This window comes from Littorina saxatilis, linkage group LG15, assembly GCF_037325665.1.
Source record: "Littorina saxatilis isolate snail1 linkage group LG15, US_GU_Lsax_2.0, whole genome shotgun sequence".
In the NCBI taxonomy this organism is placed as follows: domain Eukaryota; kingdom Metazoa; phylum Mollusca; class Gastropoda; order Littorinimorpha; family Littorinidae; genus Littorina; species Littorina saxatilis.
Genome location: NC_090259.1, coordinates 24,247,436 through 24,266,959, shown reverse-complemented (window position 1 = coordinate 24,266,959; position 19,524 = coordinate 24,247,436). Strand labels below are relative to the sequence as shown.

The 19,524-nt window shown below is 40.7% G+C and overlaps 1 protein-coding gene across 2 annotated transcripts in view; it reads left to right on the top strand.

The window, feature by feature from the left end:
• The window catches only part of LOC138948895 (uncharacterized), a 46,852-nt gene that overhangs the window by 24,516 nt on the left and 2,812 nt on the right, over positions 1-19,524 (top strand). For both annotated transcript variants that reach the window (XM_070320532.1, XM_070320531.1), the window contains exon 2: positions 17,731-18,427. In XM_070320532.1, coding sequence (XP_070176633.1) covers positions 17,759-18,427 — 669 coding nt within the window. In that variant the 5' untranslated portion in view covers positions 17,731-17,758. The remainder of the gene's footprint in view (positions 1-17,730; positions 18,428-19,524) is intronic.

The window sequence follows — 19,524 nt, the reverse complement described above, 5'->3', positions numbered from 1 at the left end:
ATGGAAAGCCGTTTGGCTCACAACTACGCGCGTAATAAATGTTTAATACGTGCGTCGTAAATAATTTCATACGCGCGTCATAAATATTTAAACACGCGCGTAGTTATGAGCCAAACGGCTTTCCGTACAGAATATGAAAGCTTAAAGGCACAGTAAGCCTCCCGTAAACCATCACAGAGCTCCCCGAGCGTCTAAATACAGTACAAGCATACTTCCATTTGAACGCTCACCGAACGGGAACATCCTGGCTGCTTTCTGTCGAGCGTGAGACATTTTCCAAGAATTTATTTTCGTAGACTTGTTCCGTTAACAACAACGGCGCCTCGTTTTTGCGCTAGACCTAACTTTTAAAATCTAAATAATAAATTGACAGCTTGTTACACAAACATTCTTTAATCATAAAAGAATTCGTTTTTCATCAAGACAAGATCAGAACAATTCGAAGTTGTGAAAGTTTAAATAAAAAAAGAAAAGCCCGGAAGCAGGGTCACGCAAGGGTCGTAGCAGACGACGGCCGGTTTATCAGTGAAATCGCCGTTCCTCTCAACAGTCAAAAGCCATCGCTAGAGTTCTTGTGAACCACAGCCGTTGTTTCGTGCATAAAAAAACCGTGCTATTGTAGATAAGCTCACGTCGAGTCGCATTCAAATGACTAACTATGACGACTGCATTGTGAAAAGGGAAAACTGGATCACACGGGTTCACGATGGCTCAGGGGTAAGATAAACCACGCAAAAATAAATTCTTTGAAAATTGTTCGCTCTTTACGGAGGGCACCTAGGATGTTCTCAATTGGTGAGTGTTTAAATGAAAGGGTGTTTGTACTGTGTGTAAAAGCCTGGCCGTATCTGTGATGGTTTACGGGAGGCTTACTCTGCCTCTAAACTACAGCTACAGGAGAAGAAAAACATTTGGTCCGTACGTACAGCTGAAGAAAGTTTTATTTCGTCTAAGTATCAAAACACCGAAACAGAGTGATTGGTAATGTTCCAAAATCAAGAATTAACACAATTTGTTTGTTTGTTTGTTTGTTTGCTTAACGCCCAGCCGAACACGAAGGGCCATATCAGGGCGGTGCTGATTTGACATATAACGTGCGCCACACTGACACAAGACAGAAGTCGCAGCACAGGCTTCATGTCTCACCCAGTCACATTATTCTGACACCGGACCAACCAGTCCTAGCACTAACCCCATAATGCCAGACGCCGGGCGGAGCAGCCACTAGATTGCCAATTTTAAAGTCTTAGGTATGACCCGGCCGGGGTTCGAACCCACGACCTCCCGATCACAGGGCGGACGCCTTACCACTAGGCCAACCGTGCCGGTAATTAACAAAATTATAAAGAAAGGTGAGGTTAGGATAATGGACTGGAACTTGTATTTTTGGACAACACAACATATTCAGTATTCACTATTGTTTTGTTTTGTTTTCGTTTAAGTATGTAAGTTCTTTTGTAAAGGGCCTAGAGCCATAGGTTAGGCACTTAAAAATGTCCAGTTATTATTATTATTATGTGTACAGCTAATTAAGGGCTTCAGATAGGTCAAATAAACAAGTCTGTATAATGTGCATGTAGCCTACAGAGTGATCGTGATCGCGCAGCTCTTCAGCAACAAAATCAATTCGTCAAAGTAGTGGTAGAGAGTTTTGCTGTGTATACATAAAGATAGACACTACTATAGATCGCTTTGAGCAACTTCGCTTTGGATTATGAATAAGGCCAGCTGTTTGGAGCATTTGAATGACATCAATGTATTGTATTAACCATTTGATGGGCAGGATAGCACCAGAAACGAAAGCCGTGCGAACACTGGGGCATGTTAACGTATAATTACATATATGTTCCTTTCCCATAACAGTGTGTACACACGTGCAGCAGTTACACAGGTCTTGATGTCGTCACTGACGCGGGATTGATTTCCCGACAGCTATAACAATGACTTTATTGTGCATATTGGAGCGGGACACGCCTTTCATTATTTGCACATGTGCTTGCCCTGCCGCACGAGTTTGTTTCTTCGTTCCTGGGCTGAAACTCCCACGGCTTTTATGTGTATGACCGTCACTTTTACCCCGCTATTTAGGCAGCCATACGCCGCTTTCGGAGGAAGCATGCTGGGTATTTTCGTGTTTCTTTAACCCACCGAACTCTGACATGGATTACAGGATCTTTTTCGTGCGCACTTGGTCTTGTGCTTGCGTGTACACACGGGGGTGTTCGGACACCGAGGAGACTGAGACTGCACATAAAGTTGACTCTGAGAAATAAATCTCTCGCCGAACGTGGGGACGAACTCACGCTGACAACTACCAACTGGATACAAATCCAGCGCGCTACCGAAGAGCTACATCCCCGCCCTGCTTCACGAGTGATGTACGATACGTTCACGTATGGAAAGTTGCAAAAGCTTGCATTTTTAGGTACATTGCCTTCACACACGCAGTCCTTTCAATGAAAACAGTTCTGTCTCAGATCTGCCTAAACAAAGACAGCCGTCACAAAATCATAATGATAAGGCCAAAAAAAAAAAGAGGTCTGTTTACGGTAACCCGACAGACCCTATTTTTTTCGAGCGACCCTAGACTTTTTTTTGGCATTTGGAAAGAAAAAAAAAATTCTTTGTTTTTTTGCAAAATAACGTAAAAATATGGTTTTTTGGGGAAAAAAAAAAATCCCGACCTACCGACCCTATTTTTTTGGCCTATGTTACCGTAAACAGACCTCTTTTTTTTGGGCCTAATGATAAAATGTGGCTGTCGTTTGTTCTTGTGTCTACTCTCCATAAGAATAACTGATTTCACACTCTTGGAACTATGGACAAGAACAAAAATGTAATTCGTCATATAGCATAATAGCTATTAGTTTTGCATACAACAACATATTTTTGGTATGATGAATGTATGACGATTGTATAATTGTTTTACTTAAATGTTATACAGTCAAACACGCTTGAGCCGAACTCGCCCGGGGAATGAAAAATCGTTTCGCTTATCCGAGTTTGTGCATATCCGAGTTCGGATAAGCCAAACCTTTCCCGAGAAATTACTTTGCAGTTCGGCTTAAGCGAGTTTTTTTCAGGATAAGTTGTAAAATCACTTGGAATGTCTCTCTCTCTCTCTCTCTCTCTCTCTCTCTCTCTCTCTTTCTCTCCCTCTCTCTCTCTCTCTCTCTCTTTCTCTCTCTCTCTCTCTCTCTCTCTCTCTCTCTTTTTCTTTTTCTGTGTGTGTGTGTGTGTGTGTGTGTGTGTGTGTGTGTGTGTGTGTGTGTGTATATGTGTGTGTGTGTGTGTTTAAATGAATAAGATCAAAACAGTGACAAGCTACAAGTGCTTTCTTCAGTGGAGCTTTATTAATACCTCAAAGCCAACTGTGAAAATAAATGGTGAAAACAGTGACACATCTCAGAAACAAAACCAAAGATTTTACAAGCAACTGCGCTTTTGTTAAAAGGATTCCAAGTAATGTTTAATGAAACCCTCTCCATTAAAGAAAGAAAAGAAACAAAATTAGACAATTTGTGACCAGGCACCACAAAACCAGTGCTATTTTTTGCAAATTGAGCTATTAGCATATCCATATTCTTCACATCATTCCTTTTAAATTGATATACGTTTTATGCCTGTAGCTTCAAAACTCACTGAAATATGGGGTTTCAAAGTATAGACGGTCCCGGCGGCCATTTTGAGAAAAAAAGCCTTCAAATGAGAAGCACATTCACATACAAAGTTGGCACACACTTGAGGTCAAAGAGGGCCCCAAAGGGTTTAAAACCGTGATCGTGATTGGCGTTTTTTGACCTTTCTGTGACCGTGATTGCCGAAATTTCCATTTCTGTGATCGTGATGGGACTTTGCCCGTGATCCGTGATGACAAAAAAATCAAGTCTCGTGATCGTGATCGTCATTTGTTTTCGTGATCGTGATGGGCATTATTGCAAAGCATTTTATTTTCAACGTACATTTTTCACAGCTGTATCACTCTATGATCCTCTATTCGTCAAGGAGCCAATCCCGATTGAAGGGAAGCAACAACACATTCAGAAATATGATTTTGACAGCGATTGCTTCCCTTTAAGAGAACCAATCACACAAAAAAAGAGATCCAATCAGAAGGCAAATTGCAAAAGTCTGCCAAACTTCATCCAATGGAAGGGCTTCGTGCAAAAGTTTTGAGTGCATTCAGTCAAATTCGAATTCGAAGATCAAAAATGGCGTGCAGCGGTACTGTCATCGAACTTCTGTTATATTTTGTGGATTCAAGCCAGACCAAAGCAGGCGGCGAGAATGCCTTCCTTGGTGGAAAGGTCAGGTTACGGGTCGGTCTTTCCGAAGACGAAATATCAAGGTATGTTGATCTATGTTGCTCTATGACTGTTCTGAATGTAGGCTAAGATCTTGAAATTTGTTCAAGATCTTTGAGTTTGAGTGAGATCATTGACATTGTCGACATTGCCACGTCCGGCTGTCACTCGCTCAGTGTGACCTTGACTGGCTCGAGATCGAGTGTGCGTGTAGCCAAAACCGAAACTATAAATGTGTTTTTCATCCCAGCAACGTGGACACGCTTGGCATAGATTCTACTTGTCGCTTCTTTGCATTAAGCTTGGATTTATTTTAGCACCTGTAAACTTTAATATCAACAATGGGTTAAATTCAGAAACAATGGCGGGGAGACGTGCCAGTTTGGGTCACTTGATCCTCATGTCAAAGACGATCAAAGTCATGTTCGTTGGGGATTTTGTCAGGCATGCTACTTTTCCGGTAATTGCCGGAAATCCGATAAAGCCGTTTTCAAAATCCGGTAAAGTCAAATTTATTCCGGTGAAGTTGAAACATTTCCGCAAAAACGATCTGTGTGAATATCGCGCAACGCGACCGGGCGCCGGTCTCAATGAAACCAGCGCACAGTAGTGTTGTTTTCACCAGTTTGGAGGTGTGTTGAATGGTGGTGGGAGAGGCTAAAATGGGATTTTTAACAAGATCACAACACTATTACAGCCATGAAAATGATGCCCAGAATGCACCAGATTGCACAGATTTTAACCGTTTTTTGAAAAAAAATCCGGGGGTGCATGCCCCCGGACCCCCCTAGTTGGCTCGCCTGCTTCGCAGGCTCAGGCTGAGAGAGAGAGAGAGAGAGAGAGAGAGAGAGAGAGAGAGAGAGAGAGAGAGAGAGAGAGAGAGAGAGAGAGAGAGAGAGAGAGAGAAAACAATGAAAACAACATTCTTGTTACTGATTACAAATCATGATATGTATTTCTATGTGTGTATGAAAGAGAATTAAAAAAATGATAATAAAAAAGTGCAACAGTTCTCACTTTGTGTTGAATAAACAATAGATCCAGAGGAGCGAATTACTGTGTGGTTGTGTTTACTTTGACACATGCTTTCTGTACATGCAAGTTTTGCCGTGACCGTGATTTGCCACTGATGTTCGTGATCGTGAAAACAAAAATCAAGGTAACTGTGATCGTGAAAGCTAAAATTTCCCTTCCCGTGATCGTGATGATACCCCCCCCCCCCCCCCCCCCCCCCTTTGGGGCCCTCGTCAAAGGTGACGCGATAACCTTTCCATTCATATGCGATACAGTGAGGCCCTGCGAGGGATACTTTCAGTAATCCCATGCCAAAAATGGGTCGATTACTATGACGGCTTACTAGTGCCAAAACCTCATAATTGTAATTATCAAGGGAAAATTAGTAATTTTCCCTTGATAATTACCATTTTCACGTGTTTATTACTAATTTTCCCGGGAAAATTACTAATTTTCCCGGAATAATTACTAACTTTCACCTGTTAATTACTCATTTTTAGTTTTGGCTCACTTCCTGACGGATTGCTAGTGCCAAAACTAAAAATTAGTAATTTTCCCGTGAAAATGAGTAACTAACAGGCGAAAACAGTAACTGACAGCGTTAATTAGTAATTATCACGTGATAATGGGTAACCCCAGGTTTTGGCACAAGTAAGCCGTCATAGGGCTTTCTAGTGCCAAAACCTCATAATTGTAATTATACCATTTTTACGTGTTAATTACTCATTTTCCCGGGAAAATTACTAACTTTCACCTGTTAATTACTAATTTTTAGTTTTGGCTCACTTCCTGACGGATTGCTAGTGCCAAAACTAAAAATTAGTCATTTTCCCGTGAAAATTACTAATTATCCCGTGAAAATGAGTAACTAACGAGTGAAAACAGTAACTGACAGCGTTAATTAGTAATTATCACGTGATAATGGGTAACCCCAGGTTTTGGCACTAGTAAGCCGTCATAGATTACCCCTCATTGTTGAAAGTTTAAGACAAAAGAAAGATAAGATAGGGCAATAAAACATCGTTTTAAAGACATTTATAGTTCGAATATGTTATAATAAAGTATACCATTCGAAAGAGGAGAAACTCAGCTTTCAGAATCAACAACAATCCCAAATTAACCCAGATAGGGCCCAGGCTGGGGTTTTTAGCTGTAGCTGGTTTCGTGAAACTGGGTCACATTTGTCTCTGTGGTCATAAATCAAGATCAAATCTCCGTAAACGTAGATTGACGCAAATGTTTTGTTTCGCTGCATGTTTATTGTGGTTTGATCTTCACCACTCGCTCAAAATGAGCACATACATTCCTCAGATAGATTTGTTCTTCACAAAGATCTCTTCCTTCGATTGGAAAAATAGGTTTGTATGAGAGCCACTCGTTTTTGAACACTGCAACAAGGATTTCAACGTCGCATCACGTGACACGTGTATTTCTTGGTCAATGTGGCACACGTCATCAGTTTCCCCGCATACTCAAAAACAGGTGACGTGTTCGTTTCCGTAGGATAATTATAGCCGTGACGAAATATGCTTATCTTCCTGACGTGTTTTTCAAGGAAAAATAAAAAATATGTCTCTCCGACAGTGTTTAGAGTTTGGCTTATCTGTCAAAATCACGTTTGAGATGTCCGTGTTTGAGTTAGCTATTTTTTGACAGAGTTTGGCTTATCCGAATTAGAAATAGTCTTACAAAGAGGTCTGGCGGGGAATTGGTTTTGGTTTCAGATATCCGAGTTTTTTGCTTAAGCGTGTTTCGTTTAGGCGAGTGCGGCTGTATGTTGATAGTGTGGGTTATTTTTAACAAGTAAATCCACACCTTTATCTCATTTCCTTTTTTTCTGTTTTCATAACTTTATTATCACATTGCTTAAAAATTTGGGTTGCTTCCACGCAGTGGAAAGCTAGCGACAACCAACGCGCGCTACCCCTTGGTGTGTGGATTGGTTACGTGTAATCCTGCAGCCACTTGCACTTCCGGCAACGTGGCAAAGACGTTTTATGTGCCACCGCACTGGGACATTTTAATGGAAACCGTATCTGAGCCATCATATAAAGTACACCCAAGAGGCAATTGACCTGAAAATGCAGGCTTTTGCACCTCCTAACCCCCCCCCCCCCCCCCATCCACCGACATGGTATTTATTGCACTGTTACACTCGGCTTACACCACCGACATGGTATTTATTGCATTGTTACACTCTTACACCGCCGACGTGTTACCTCAACCCTTCACTCCGTCGTGTTTTTAAATTCCTCACACACGGTGCAAGGGCCGCTTACTTCAAGTACTTCCTTATTCACCTCAACACTATTTGTCGGTCTGGTAACAAACTGCAACAACTCTCTGACCTAATGCCTGGCTTGCGAATATGAACATGTTGTATTCGGCAAACAAAGAGACGAATGGACAGGAAAAAATATGGAAAATTCGAAGCCTTAGCGATCCAATTACCGTAAAATCTTTTAGACGGCAGTCTTCCCCAACACAAACAAATATAGATCTCTCTTCTTTCTGTCATTTCTCGGCTGTTTCTTTCTTTTTGTGGAGCTAAGGCCTAAAAAAATTTTAAAAAAGTGTGGTTACGGTAACCCGACCTACCCTATTTTTAGGGGCCGACCCTATAACTTTTTAATACATTTGTCAACAACAAAAACAAAACAAAAACCCGAGTGCAGAAAACGCAATGAAAACGACAGCGCTCGAGTCACACACTTATTTACCTGTCAAGTAGGTTTAATTTGTACACATTAGAAAAAAAGTTTTAAAAAAAAGTGATTGCCTACCTTCCTACCCTATTTTTTTTGTGGCTATGTTACCTTAACCACACCTTTTTTTTTTTTAGCTAATAAACAATATGTTTGTGTTTTCTCTTCCGCCTTCGTTAAACAAATCTGAGAAAATGAGGTTCGAAAAAGGGGTAAATCATAAAATGGAGGTAAATGTATTGAGATTATAAACAGCAAAACCAAGGTCTGAATAGGGGGAGGGGGGTGGTCTTAAATCGGGAGGATGGGGTCTTAAATTTGGGAGTCTTACCCCGTATTACACACTTTAGTGGTATCGACTGTAAAGATACGAATAGTAACAGAAGTATGTGGATGAGTCTTTCGAAGTAAATACGATGCAACTGTCAAATTGATTATTCTGATGATGTGAGGGGCTAGCTTCTTCTTCTTCTTCTTCTTCTTCTTCTTCTTCTTCTTCTTCTTCTTCTTCTGCGTTCGTGGGCTGAAACTCCCACGTACACTCGTGTTTTTTGCACGAATGGAATTTTACGTGTATGACCGTTTTTTACCCCGCCATTTAGGCAGCCATACGCCGTTTTCGGAGGAACAGGGGCTAGCGAATTTGGGAGTATCAGTAGATAAGTAAAGAGAACCACGACCTTGCGTGACCCTGCTTCCGGGCTTTTCTTTTTTGAATTGTACTGATCTTGTCTTGATGAAAAAAAGAATTATTTTATGATTTAAGAATGTTTGTGTAACAAGCTGTCAATTTATTATTTAGATTTTAAAAGTTAGGTCTAGCGCTAAAACGCACCACGGTCCGATTGTCTGATCAGACAATCCGCAAAATTAATTCTTTGAAAATTGCTCGCTCTTTTCGTAGGGAACCTAGGATGTTCTCAAGCGGTGAGTGTTTAAACGAAAGGGTGTTTGTACTGTGTGTAAAAGCTTGACAGTATCTGTGGTGGTTTACGGGAGGCTTACTGTGTGTAAAAGCCTGACAGTATCTGTGGTGGTTTACGGGAGGCGTACTGTGCCTTTAAGATCTGTTGATGCTAAAACGTTTTGTCCGTCTGCTGGGTTGTCTGCTGCTCCGTTGCTCTGTGCGACCACCATTTACGTAAGTTCGATAGCACTTTTCCCTTGGCATAGTTGGTCCTTGAAAAGTATCTTGCTAGATCGAAGAGAAACGATTTCTTTAAACTAATTAGGATCTCAAGACAGTGTATAAAGTGTTGCATGTCGCAATGACTATTGTATCGTACAACCATCCTTTGGTACAAATGTATGTTCGTTTGTAGCCTACTTTTTACATTTTGTCAAGTTTTGACTAAATGTTTTAACATAGACTGAGAATCGAGACGAGGGCTGTGGTGTATGTGTGCGTGTGCGTGTGCGTGTGTGTATATATGTGTGTGTGTGCGTGTGCGTGTGTGTGTGTGTGTGTGTGTGTAGAGCGATTCCGGACAAAAAATACAGGACCGATCTGCATTAAACTTCAAATGAAAGTTCCTGGGTATGATATCCCCAGATTTTCGTTTTCATTTTTTCGATAAATGTTTTTGATGGCGTCATATCCTGCTTTTTGTAAAAGTTGAGGCGGCACTGTCACATCCTCATTTTTTTTTATCAAATTGACTGAAATTTTAGTCAAGCAAACTTCCACAAAGCCCGGACTATGGGATTGCATTTCAGCTCGGAAGCTTAAAAATTAGTTCATTAGTTTGTTCATTAAAATTGTCATTAAAAGCGAATGTTTACTTACGGATAAAAACAAATTACTGCATTGTGTTTCTCATCTTCTCCTAACATTAAAAATATATAGATATGTTATGTTTACTTTAAAATCGCGCTCAGAATTAAAGAAAATGGGTTGAGTATAATTGTCGCATACTTTACGGAGACGAGCGTGACCCGTCTCGGGCTTCGCGGATGGTTAGCCAAGACTATCTGAATGTAGTCTCGCCGATGACTGGTTTTTGATTGATCTTGATTTGATCTTTTAGTTTGATGCCGATAGATTGACTAAATGTGTTTATATCGCTTCGCGCGACTTGTTCTCTCTTGAAGATTTTTGTTGAAACACAATCATGGTGTTTTGAAAAAAAGTATTTTTTTAAATTAATTTAAGATCCCTTAGGATTAGTCTAACAACTGAGCACTGTTTGTATACGTAGTGACCACAAGAAAATACTTTAGTTTGCAATAGCTTACCTGGAAAGTTTTATTGCAACGTTATCGAATGTGTCTGAAAATTTAGAAAATGTCAAATGGTTTCACTAAAAAGTTGTTACTGAATTCCTATTTTTTGAAAAACCTAGTTTCGGTTCTGATCATTGTAGTAATAGCAAAACCTCATGTGGTTTTAAAACTTATAGACCTCTACCGCTCACCGACATAGTACAGTGTAGTACTTTTTTTTCGAAAAGGGAGTAAAATGTCCGTTCGACATTTTGACTGGGGAGTAAGCCTACAGTACTTGTCGTGAGGAGTAATAATTTGCTCGTGCTACGTACACTGGATTCAAAACCGTTGCATGAGGATCGAAAGTCAAGTGCTCTACCCTATTAGCACCTGTACCAAGCCATCACCCCCTACACCCAACTCCCAACTGAATAATGATTTTATTATCCTTAATTTTGCACTTTCACAGCTGTTCAAACCGCACCATCGGGATTCTTACGATTCTATAACAGAAACGACATATTTACGAGGCATGACACCCCCTGCTTAAAACAATTGTTTGGCTTTACCTTCTAATATGGATTCTTCGGCGCGGCGTCACTTGAAAAGTCACACACAAAAATAGAGGGGGAAAATCGAGAAATCACGCGACTGTTTGGAGACACGGACAAATAACTTCATCCGAGCATGGAGCTGGGTACCATTACTCGACAGCTGCCACCATCATAAGTGCAGTACTTTCCGTGCTGGGGATCAATTCAACCGTAACGGGATCTGTCCATACTTGTATATTATGTGACTAGATCCGGCTTCGCCGGGGTGAATCGCGAGACAGAGACAGACAGCGTGGCGGTTCACCACAATCACCTTTGAAGGCGAAGTCCTGTCAAACGGGATTGAGAATTTTAGAGCTTATTTCTAAGCCCTATATTATCTGTTATGGCTTCTCAAATGCCAGAACATACAGACAGACAAAAGCCGCCAGACCCCATCACAAACAGAACTCCAATCCACAGATGTTGCCTCCACACACACACACACACACACACACACACACACACACACACACACACACACACACACACACACACACACACACACAGAAGCCGTATATATCTATCTATATATATAAATATATAGAGATAGATGACAGTGGATTTTTCGATAAATAGATTCGACCTTTGCACTTTTACAGTGAGGACAACTTACGGGTACATGCAAGGAAAGCCCACAACTTCTAAGGCGAACAACTCTGCAGAGTCTGCTGTGAAGGGCGACGGTAGTCTCCCTGTCACACTCGACCCCCTTTGAATGAACTTTGTCCCCAAAGTTCCGAACCATGGACCCGCCAAGCTTAGGTCCCTCCCAGGTGGAATGGGAACAGCACTAAAATGATTCAGTGGTTTCATGTCGAGTCCCATCGCTGTCGACGACGCCAAATGTAACCGAGTGTCGAAACACCACAATCACCTTTGAAGGCGAAGTCCACTCAAACGGGAGTGAGAATAACTGTTATGGCTTCTCGAAGGAAGGCCTGAACATACAGACACACCAAAGCCGCCAGACCACATCACAAACAGAACTCTACAATCCACAGGTGTTGCCCACACACACACACAAACACACACACACAGAGAAGCCGTATATATATATTTATATATATATATATATATATATATATATATATATATATATATATATATGTATAGGTTACAACACGAGTGGTTTTTTATATGGCTTGTATTTCAGTCAAGACCCAGCGGATGAATATCATCGGGAGACACGAGCCTTTGGCGAGTGGCTCTCGATTGATATTCCCGCTGGGTCTTGACTGAAATACAAGCCATATAAAAAACCACGAGTGTTGTAATCTGTATATCCCATTCTACCATCAAACACAAAGTGTAGACTACTAGCGGCACTTTTGCGATCTGTGGAGTGTGAAACAGTGTTTTCAGCGAGACATGGCCTTTTTGCAACCTTAAACTAAGTGACCGTCGCTGAAAAAATAAAACGAATGAGTGCATCTATAAGTACGCGGTAACACTACTTTCAGACCGTTTAAAAGCGTTAAGTAAAGGTTCATAAGTTGCAAGAAAGTAATGAAGTCGTATAGAAATCCATTTAGTTGAAGCGCACAATTCTTTTGCGTTTCAGGTCGGCGGAACGGGGAAACCGGTTTGGCCCCCATTTGGCTTACTCGACTCGATTCAGAATCGATTCCACGTTGTTTTTTTCGAACGCATTATTATACAATTAGTCTTATTGACAGAGAAGCAAATTTTAGGGAACACATATGTAGATTTAACCATTTGCTCCCTATTTGAAATGTATCTACATGATAAACTGTTTTGCGAGTGTGTTTGCATGAACCTAAACTGGTATTGATGCGATGAAAACAGGACCCAAGTCTGTCACCGCCGCTTGATTGCATTTTGAAAGAATATGACTGGATTACGGAAAAATACACACATGTTAAGTTCTTAGATACCTTCATCGCCAATGTGGACTTACTGCAGAGCCAGGCAAAAGAGTAGACTTGCTCGCAAAACACGTGAAACAGCTGATGATAGCGAAGCCCAACCGTGCCAGGTAAGGACGGTCTGACAGATTCTCAAAAGTCGTCTGCTAACGAAGCAAGGGGAGGGTACTCGTGTTTTTGTTCGCTAGCATCTGGTTATCTTGTAAGTTGAATGTTCGTTTTTTCCCACCTGCATTGCTTTCATAATGAAAGAAACGTTTGCTTATTGCATCTCATACATCAGATCAGTTCTGAGATTCATTTTTGCGTGCAACTGATATGGTTTTCTGAGCCGTGCAATACGATTTTGGAACTTCATACAAATGTGTCACATTGTTCGGCGCGAGGTCAAAGGTCGGGAGCAAAGTAGTTCTTCGCCCAAATCGGAATCTGCACTATCATATATTTTTTTGAGTCCATGATGTATTTATTGAGCTATAAAAATACAACATATATACCCATACTGAAGTAACAGAGACAAAGAAGGGAGGTCATGGGATATATATATATATATATATATATATATATATATATATATATATATATATATATATATATATATATATATATAAAACATCAGAAATTGTGAAAGAAACAATTGAAAGTCAGCAGAGACTTTCTTCCGAGATTTGTTAAAATCTCTTAGCAGAGATAGAGAGAGAAGTAAGTATCCCTTCACAGACAGCCTATTGGGAGCATCAGACCCTCCTCAAGGGGGACCGAGATTTACAGAGCAAAGTCCCTTTGTGGGGGACGTATCGCAAGGTAATCTAGTCCTGAGGAGGACCATTGTATTTGTACCTAGACCAGACACATATAGATATATATATATTTTTATATATATATAAAGAAAGTCTCTGCTGACTTTCAATTGTTTCTTTCACAATTTCTGATGTTTTATATGTATCTATATCTATAAATATATAGAGATAGATGACAGTGTATTTTTCGCGTGGCTATAAATTGATTCGACCTTTTCACTTTTACAGTAAGGACAACTTACGGGTGCAATGAAAGCGTTCTGGACAGTGCAGTGACATTCTAAAAATAGTAACGTAGTAACGGGAATATGGATTGACGCCACACGAAAGAAGGGAGATAAACGCTGAAAACACTGGAGAAGATAAGGAAGAGTTACTGGGAATGGATCCAGAGAAAAACCAAAATCGGTTCAGCGCTGTGCGCTGAGAGCACGTGTTGAAATATTTCATCGAGCAGGTTGTGTCCGGGGTCTACCTGAATATACCCACCAAATTTGAAACAGATCCATCGAGAACCTTGGGCGTGCATCGCGGACACACACACACACACACACACACACACACACACAGACAGACACAAGTCGTATATGGGTCATTCCATAAAGCTGTGTACCAAAAGTGTGACATGCATCATGGAAATTGAAAGTGTCTGAATAGGTTGTTATTACGGTTTATGTGAAAGATATAGACATATGTCACGTTGCCATGCTAAACAAAAGATAAGTTTAATCTTTTTGGATACGAGGGGTGGTCGGAAAGTTATGTAACATCACACATGTTGAACTAACATGGGATCTAAACACACAAGACAGATAACAAAAAGCCATAGTATATAGTAACAAGCTTTTTTTGCTTCACATTTAGAGCGTATTCCGAACAAAATGCAGTCAGGGGAAACAAACTGAACAAGTTATAGGTAACAAAAACGTATCTTTTGGTTGTGTCAAACAACAAACAAACATCGTCTGTGTGAAGTAACAAACAAATCCACTCGTGTGAGTCAATAAATAACATTGAGTCAACATGTAGCTACAAAATGTACACTGAATGCCCAGAATCAGGTTATCATAGAGACAAGTAAGGCTAGGTTAGCCGAAACCCGAAGGTTGAGACGGTGAGCGCGTCTCCGCGAATACAGTTTTGCCTAATATTTGTGCAAATTGTTAAAGCAACCATGACATATATCTATATCTATTTTATTCGGGAACTGATCAAAAATACAATAAAATCATGTTTGAATTTGTCATTACAATTTTCTTAGTTGGGAAGAAATTCAGCCTCGATCAGAAATTATTTGCCCAAAATTCATACAAATTTAGTGTTAAGGCGATGTGTGGCACTAAAATTAAACTTGGAGAATACATGGAATAACCTAGTGTTCTTGGTAGTCATTGAAGTGACTTATAACAATCAATGAAAAATGTGCAAATATTAATGGACACAGAACGGCGTTGCTATGGAAACAGCCGCCATATTGGATTTCTAGGAAACGGTTTTACAGCAACATCATACATCAGAAATGCATGATATTTGGCACAAAAATACACATGTCTTTTATCTACAATCACATATCTATTTCGCAACAGCATTTAATCTGATTTTCTTCGATTTATCGTTTTTGGAAAGAAAATATAGTCGAGTGTGTTCCAATTTTGATGAAAAGTTAATGGTTTTTTCCCTTAACTCTTACAACTTGAACAGGACTAGACTACAAAGAATAGCCTAAGACTTGACAAAGAGACACCGAACACGTCTATCACAAAATAAAACATTGAAATGTCAAACTTTTAAAAAATATTAACTTTAAGAGCGAACAGTCGCAAAAGGTTGCCTACGTAACATTCGTCCCTAGTTGGTAACGACTCATAAAACGCTCCACGCCTGCTGTGTTCCAAAAATACATGGATTTTTTTTTGATGGAAAAACCTTTCAGCGATGCTGAAGAGCATCACATGCGAAAGAAACACCAAGTTTGATGCGTTGATAAGTGACAAATATCATTTTTAACGATCCAGCGTAACCAGAACAAATAGAAACGAAGCTTAGTGGCAACACGCGAAAGGCAAAATCACATTAAAATCGGATCAAATTTACACCTCGCACATTCTAACACGTTCATTTCACATCAGTTGTGCCTAATAATACACACAGTCGCATATTCGTGCGTGCAGAAGTTATAGACATGTTCACGTAGTTCGCGGTTGGTTTTAGAAACCAAATGTTACGTAGGCAACCGTTTTTTTTAACGATCCAAATGCACACTGTAAACATGTGTAGGGGAAAACAGCTAAGTGCATATGTAACACTAGCACAAAACACAACGAAGATGTATATCGGGGAGTTCTTGGTCGCATTTCATTAGCAGCCACACGGATACTTAAAATCAAGATTTAAGCATGTCACCAAAAAACCGCTATTTTTGACGTCATTTTCAGTGTTTGCTTTCATACAAAACACTAACCAACCGCACGATTTTCTTGATTGTGTTATACGTTATCGTTATCTCTTTGGTTAATTTGCAGTCTGTTGATATCCTTATAATAGAAAATGGTGGCTTATATATGATTGATTTGAAACATATGCAGCTTTCCTTTTTATTACAATGGGCTGTCAGACTGACATCCCGCGAAGTCACAGATAAGTGGAAATATGTGCCAAAGTCAGTGTTATCAATGTACGGCTCAAATTGTGAATGTTTTTATTCAAATGTTGATTTTCGAAGATTAAAAGGGAGTGAACTTGTCAAATCCAAATTTTGGAAAACTGTCTTGAAAACCTGGCTTGATAACAATGTATGTATTGATGATAACTTATTTAATCCGCTTTTATGGAATAACCAATATTTTGTTTATGCTGGAAATGTACTGTATTTTGAAGATTGGGCAAGAAAGGGTCTTGTTAGCGTATATGATGTTTTACATAGAAAAGAGTTTGTTTCCTGTCAGTTCATTTGTGATGTTTTAGGAAAATCCCCACAGAGAATTTTGGAATATAACATGGTTCGTGCTGTTGTTGTAAATGTTATTAATAAGATGATGCACGGAAAGGAAGAAATTGATTTGATGGATATCCCCTCTTATCGTGGTAAGAAAGTACACAACGCACAACAGTTCCGAAAAGAATTAGTAAGCATGAAACTTGTTGAACCGTGTGCAATTGGATTTTGGAGGAGGAAATTTAATTATGAAATTGACAAGAAAGATTGGCTGATGAGTTTTGAATCGGTTAAAGAGACAAGGCTACGAGTATTACAATGAAAATTACTTAACAATATTTACCCAACAAATATTATGTTATGTGAGGAGTGAGCGATGTTCAGCGCCTTACCAGCAGCTTTTCTTCGTCTCCACACTTTGTTCAATCAACTATTATTTGTCAGACTTGATTGTACCAAGTCCCTACACATGTTGTAATGCGCTTAGAGCCAAATATTTTTGTTTTTTGTAAGGAATAGGCGCAATATAAATACACTTTATTATTATTATTATTATGTCAAATGAAAGTTGTGGAAGACAATAGTAATAGCATTGACTATATAGAACACTTTTTTTGTCTTTTGCCCAGTGGTGCATGAGTTTTGGAAACAAATTGAATTTTATATTTGGGTACACTTGGATATAAACAGATAAAGTTAACTGTGCATGAAATCATGTTTGGAGTTAAAAATCGAAAAATGCGTGCAAAAACATGAGTGAACGTCGGAGTTTTAGCCCATGAACGATGAAGAAGAAACAGAAGAAGCAGAAACCCACATTATTGTTCAAAATGTGCAATATAGGTAACTACCTTCATGGTAAAGCACCCTTTGTATTTTATATCTTGTATTATATGCACACGATTTGTTTGTTTCTTTACCAATCTTATTGCGATCAAACCTTTCCAAAGCGACCAACCAAGGGACCGACCAAAAGGGGTCTTTAGAGACAGGTGGTTGCTATGGAAAGGTAAAGCATATAGAAGGAAAAAACCATCGGGGATATTTTAGGATGGTCTTATTTGGCAGGTGGTTGTGGTCGAGAGGTGGTCACCCAGGCAGCAATACAATATGTTACGTGTGTGTGTGTGTGTGTGTGGTATGCAACTGTTTGCGTGCGCTGTGTTTATGAGCGTAAGTGACTATGATATACGTATACAGCTAGTTGCTCATTGTTTACCTCACCTCACCTCACCTCACCTCACCTCACCTCATCTTATCTTATCTTATCTTATCCCCGTTTCAGGGCCAGATAAGAACAAGGGGCAGCAGTCATGAGACGAGGGGTCAACGTGTACGTGTTGCTGGTGATCGCCTGGGTGGTTGCCATGGGTTACTTCCTTCTCTTCCACACCGGGTCCAGCACGAGCAACCCGCTACGACAGAGTCTTGACCGATACTTCTCTGGCTCTGGCAAAAACAACCCACAACGACACTCGTTGGACCAACATTTTGATGGCGCAAAAGACAGGATCAACAGCGAAAACCTCGTCCACAACGGCGGAGAAAACCTCGTCCAAAACAAGGACCTCGTCCACAACGGCGATGAAAACATCGTCCACAACAGCCGGGTCGACAGCAACGATGACCTCGTCCACGACAACCAAGACCTCGTCAAGGTCGCCTCCGCTATCGCCGAGAAGCACGGCCTGGTGCTGTTCACATTGCTGAACGACGCCTTCTACGACCTGGCCTCTAGCTGGCTGTGCAACACGGAACGCATGGCCTCCTTGCATTCCAAGATCCTTGTCCTTACCACAGACGTGGACACGGGTCGGCGACTGAAGCGGCGCTGGCCTGCGATCACTGTGGTGTCCATGAATGTGTCGGCGTTCACCGGGGCCCTGGAGTACAGCCGGGCGGGCTATGTGCGCTTGATGGTGGAGCGGACGCGTTGCATCAACCGCCTGGTGCAGGCTAAAGTCCGCATGCTGCTCTTTGAGGTATTGTGGTTTTGTTGGGTTTTTTTTTTAGGTTGTGGATAGTGGTTTGTGGGGGGGGGGGGGGGGGGGCGAGGGGGGGGGGGGTCGCGGTTGGGTGTGGGTGGTGTGTATGTATGTGTTTGATAGATATACAGATATACACACACACACACATGTATACACACAAACACACCGGCATACAGTTGTGCTTTCAATAAATCCCAAAGCACATTCATACGCGCCAGTCAAAGTCAATTTTCAAATGATCACAAGCATATTGATGTTCTCACGGACACAATCATGTAAATTCGTGCCAGAGACTTTTTCTTTTCAATATTTAGACAACTTACATACGTATACATGATGAGCTCTTGCTTGAGTGTTGTGTCTTAATTGTTTGCTTTATTGTCAGATGATACTAAAAGATTTCTCGTGTAAACGATTCAGCACACCATCTCAGGTCTGGACAGGCTCTGATTACATGGAATCTTAAACGAAATGAGGCATAGCGTTGTGAAGATATCAAATAACCAAAGGGAAGTAAGCGCTCTTAATGCATACGACATGGTGTAATGGAGTAAGCCAGAGTTATACGGGACCTTTGGTTTAAACATAAGTTTATTTTAACAAAAGTTACAATTATGACATGTATACAAAATACTCAGGTAACAGCAACAAGCTAGAAGCGTATGGTGGTGTTTATGCATACGACATGTGTAATGGAGTACGCGAGAGTTATACGGAACCTTTCTCCTGGCACCTGAGAGAATAACAAGCATTGAAATGAACAAGCGACTGTTCTGATGTATGACTTACTAGATGAATACCCGCTTCGCCGGGTAGTCGGCTTCGCCGGGAAGAAGTAGAGCCGGGTGAGTGGCGCACCGTACGCGATTGACGCCACACGAAGGAAGGAAGATAAACGCGCAAAACACTGGAGAAGATAAGGAGCGTTGTGGACAGTGACCTTCTAAAAATAGTAACGGGACTATGGATTGAGCGTTGTGGACAGTGACCTTCTAAAAATAGTAACGGGAATATGGATTGACGCCACACGAAGGAAGGGAGATAAACGCAAAACACTGGAGAAGATAAGGAAGAGTTACTGGGAATGGATC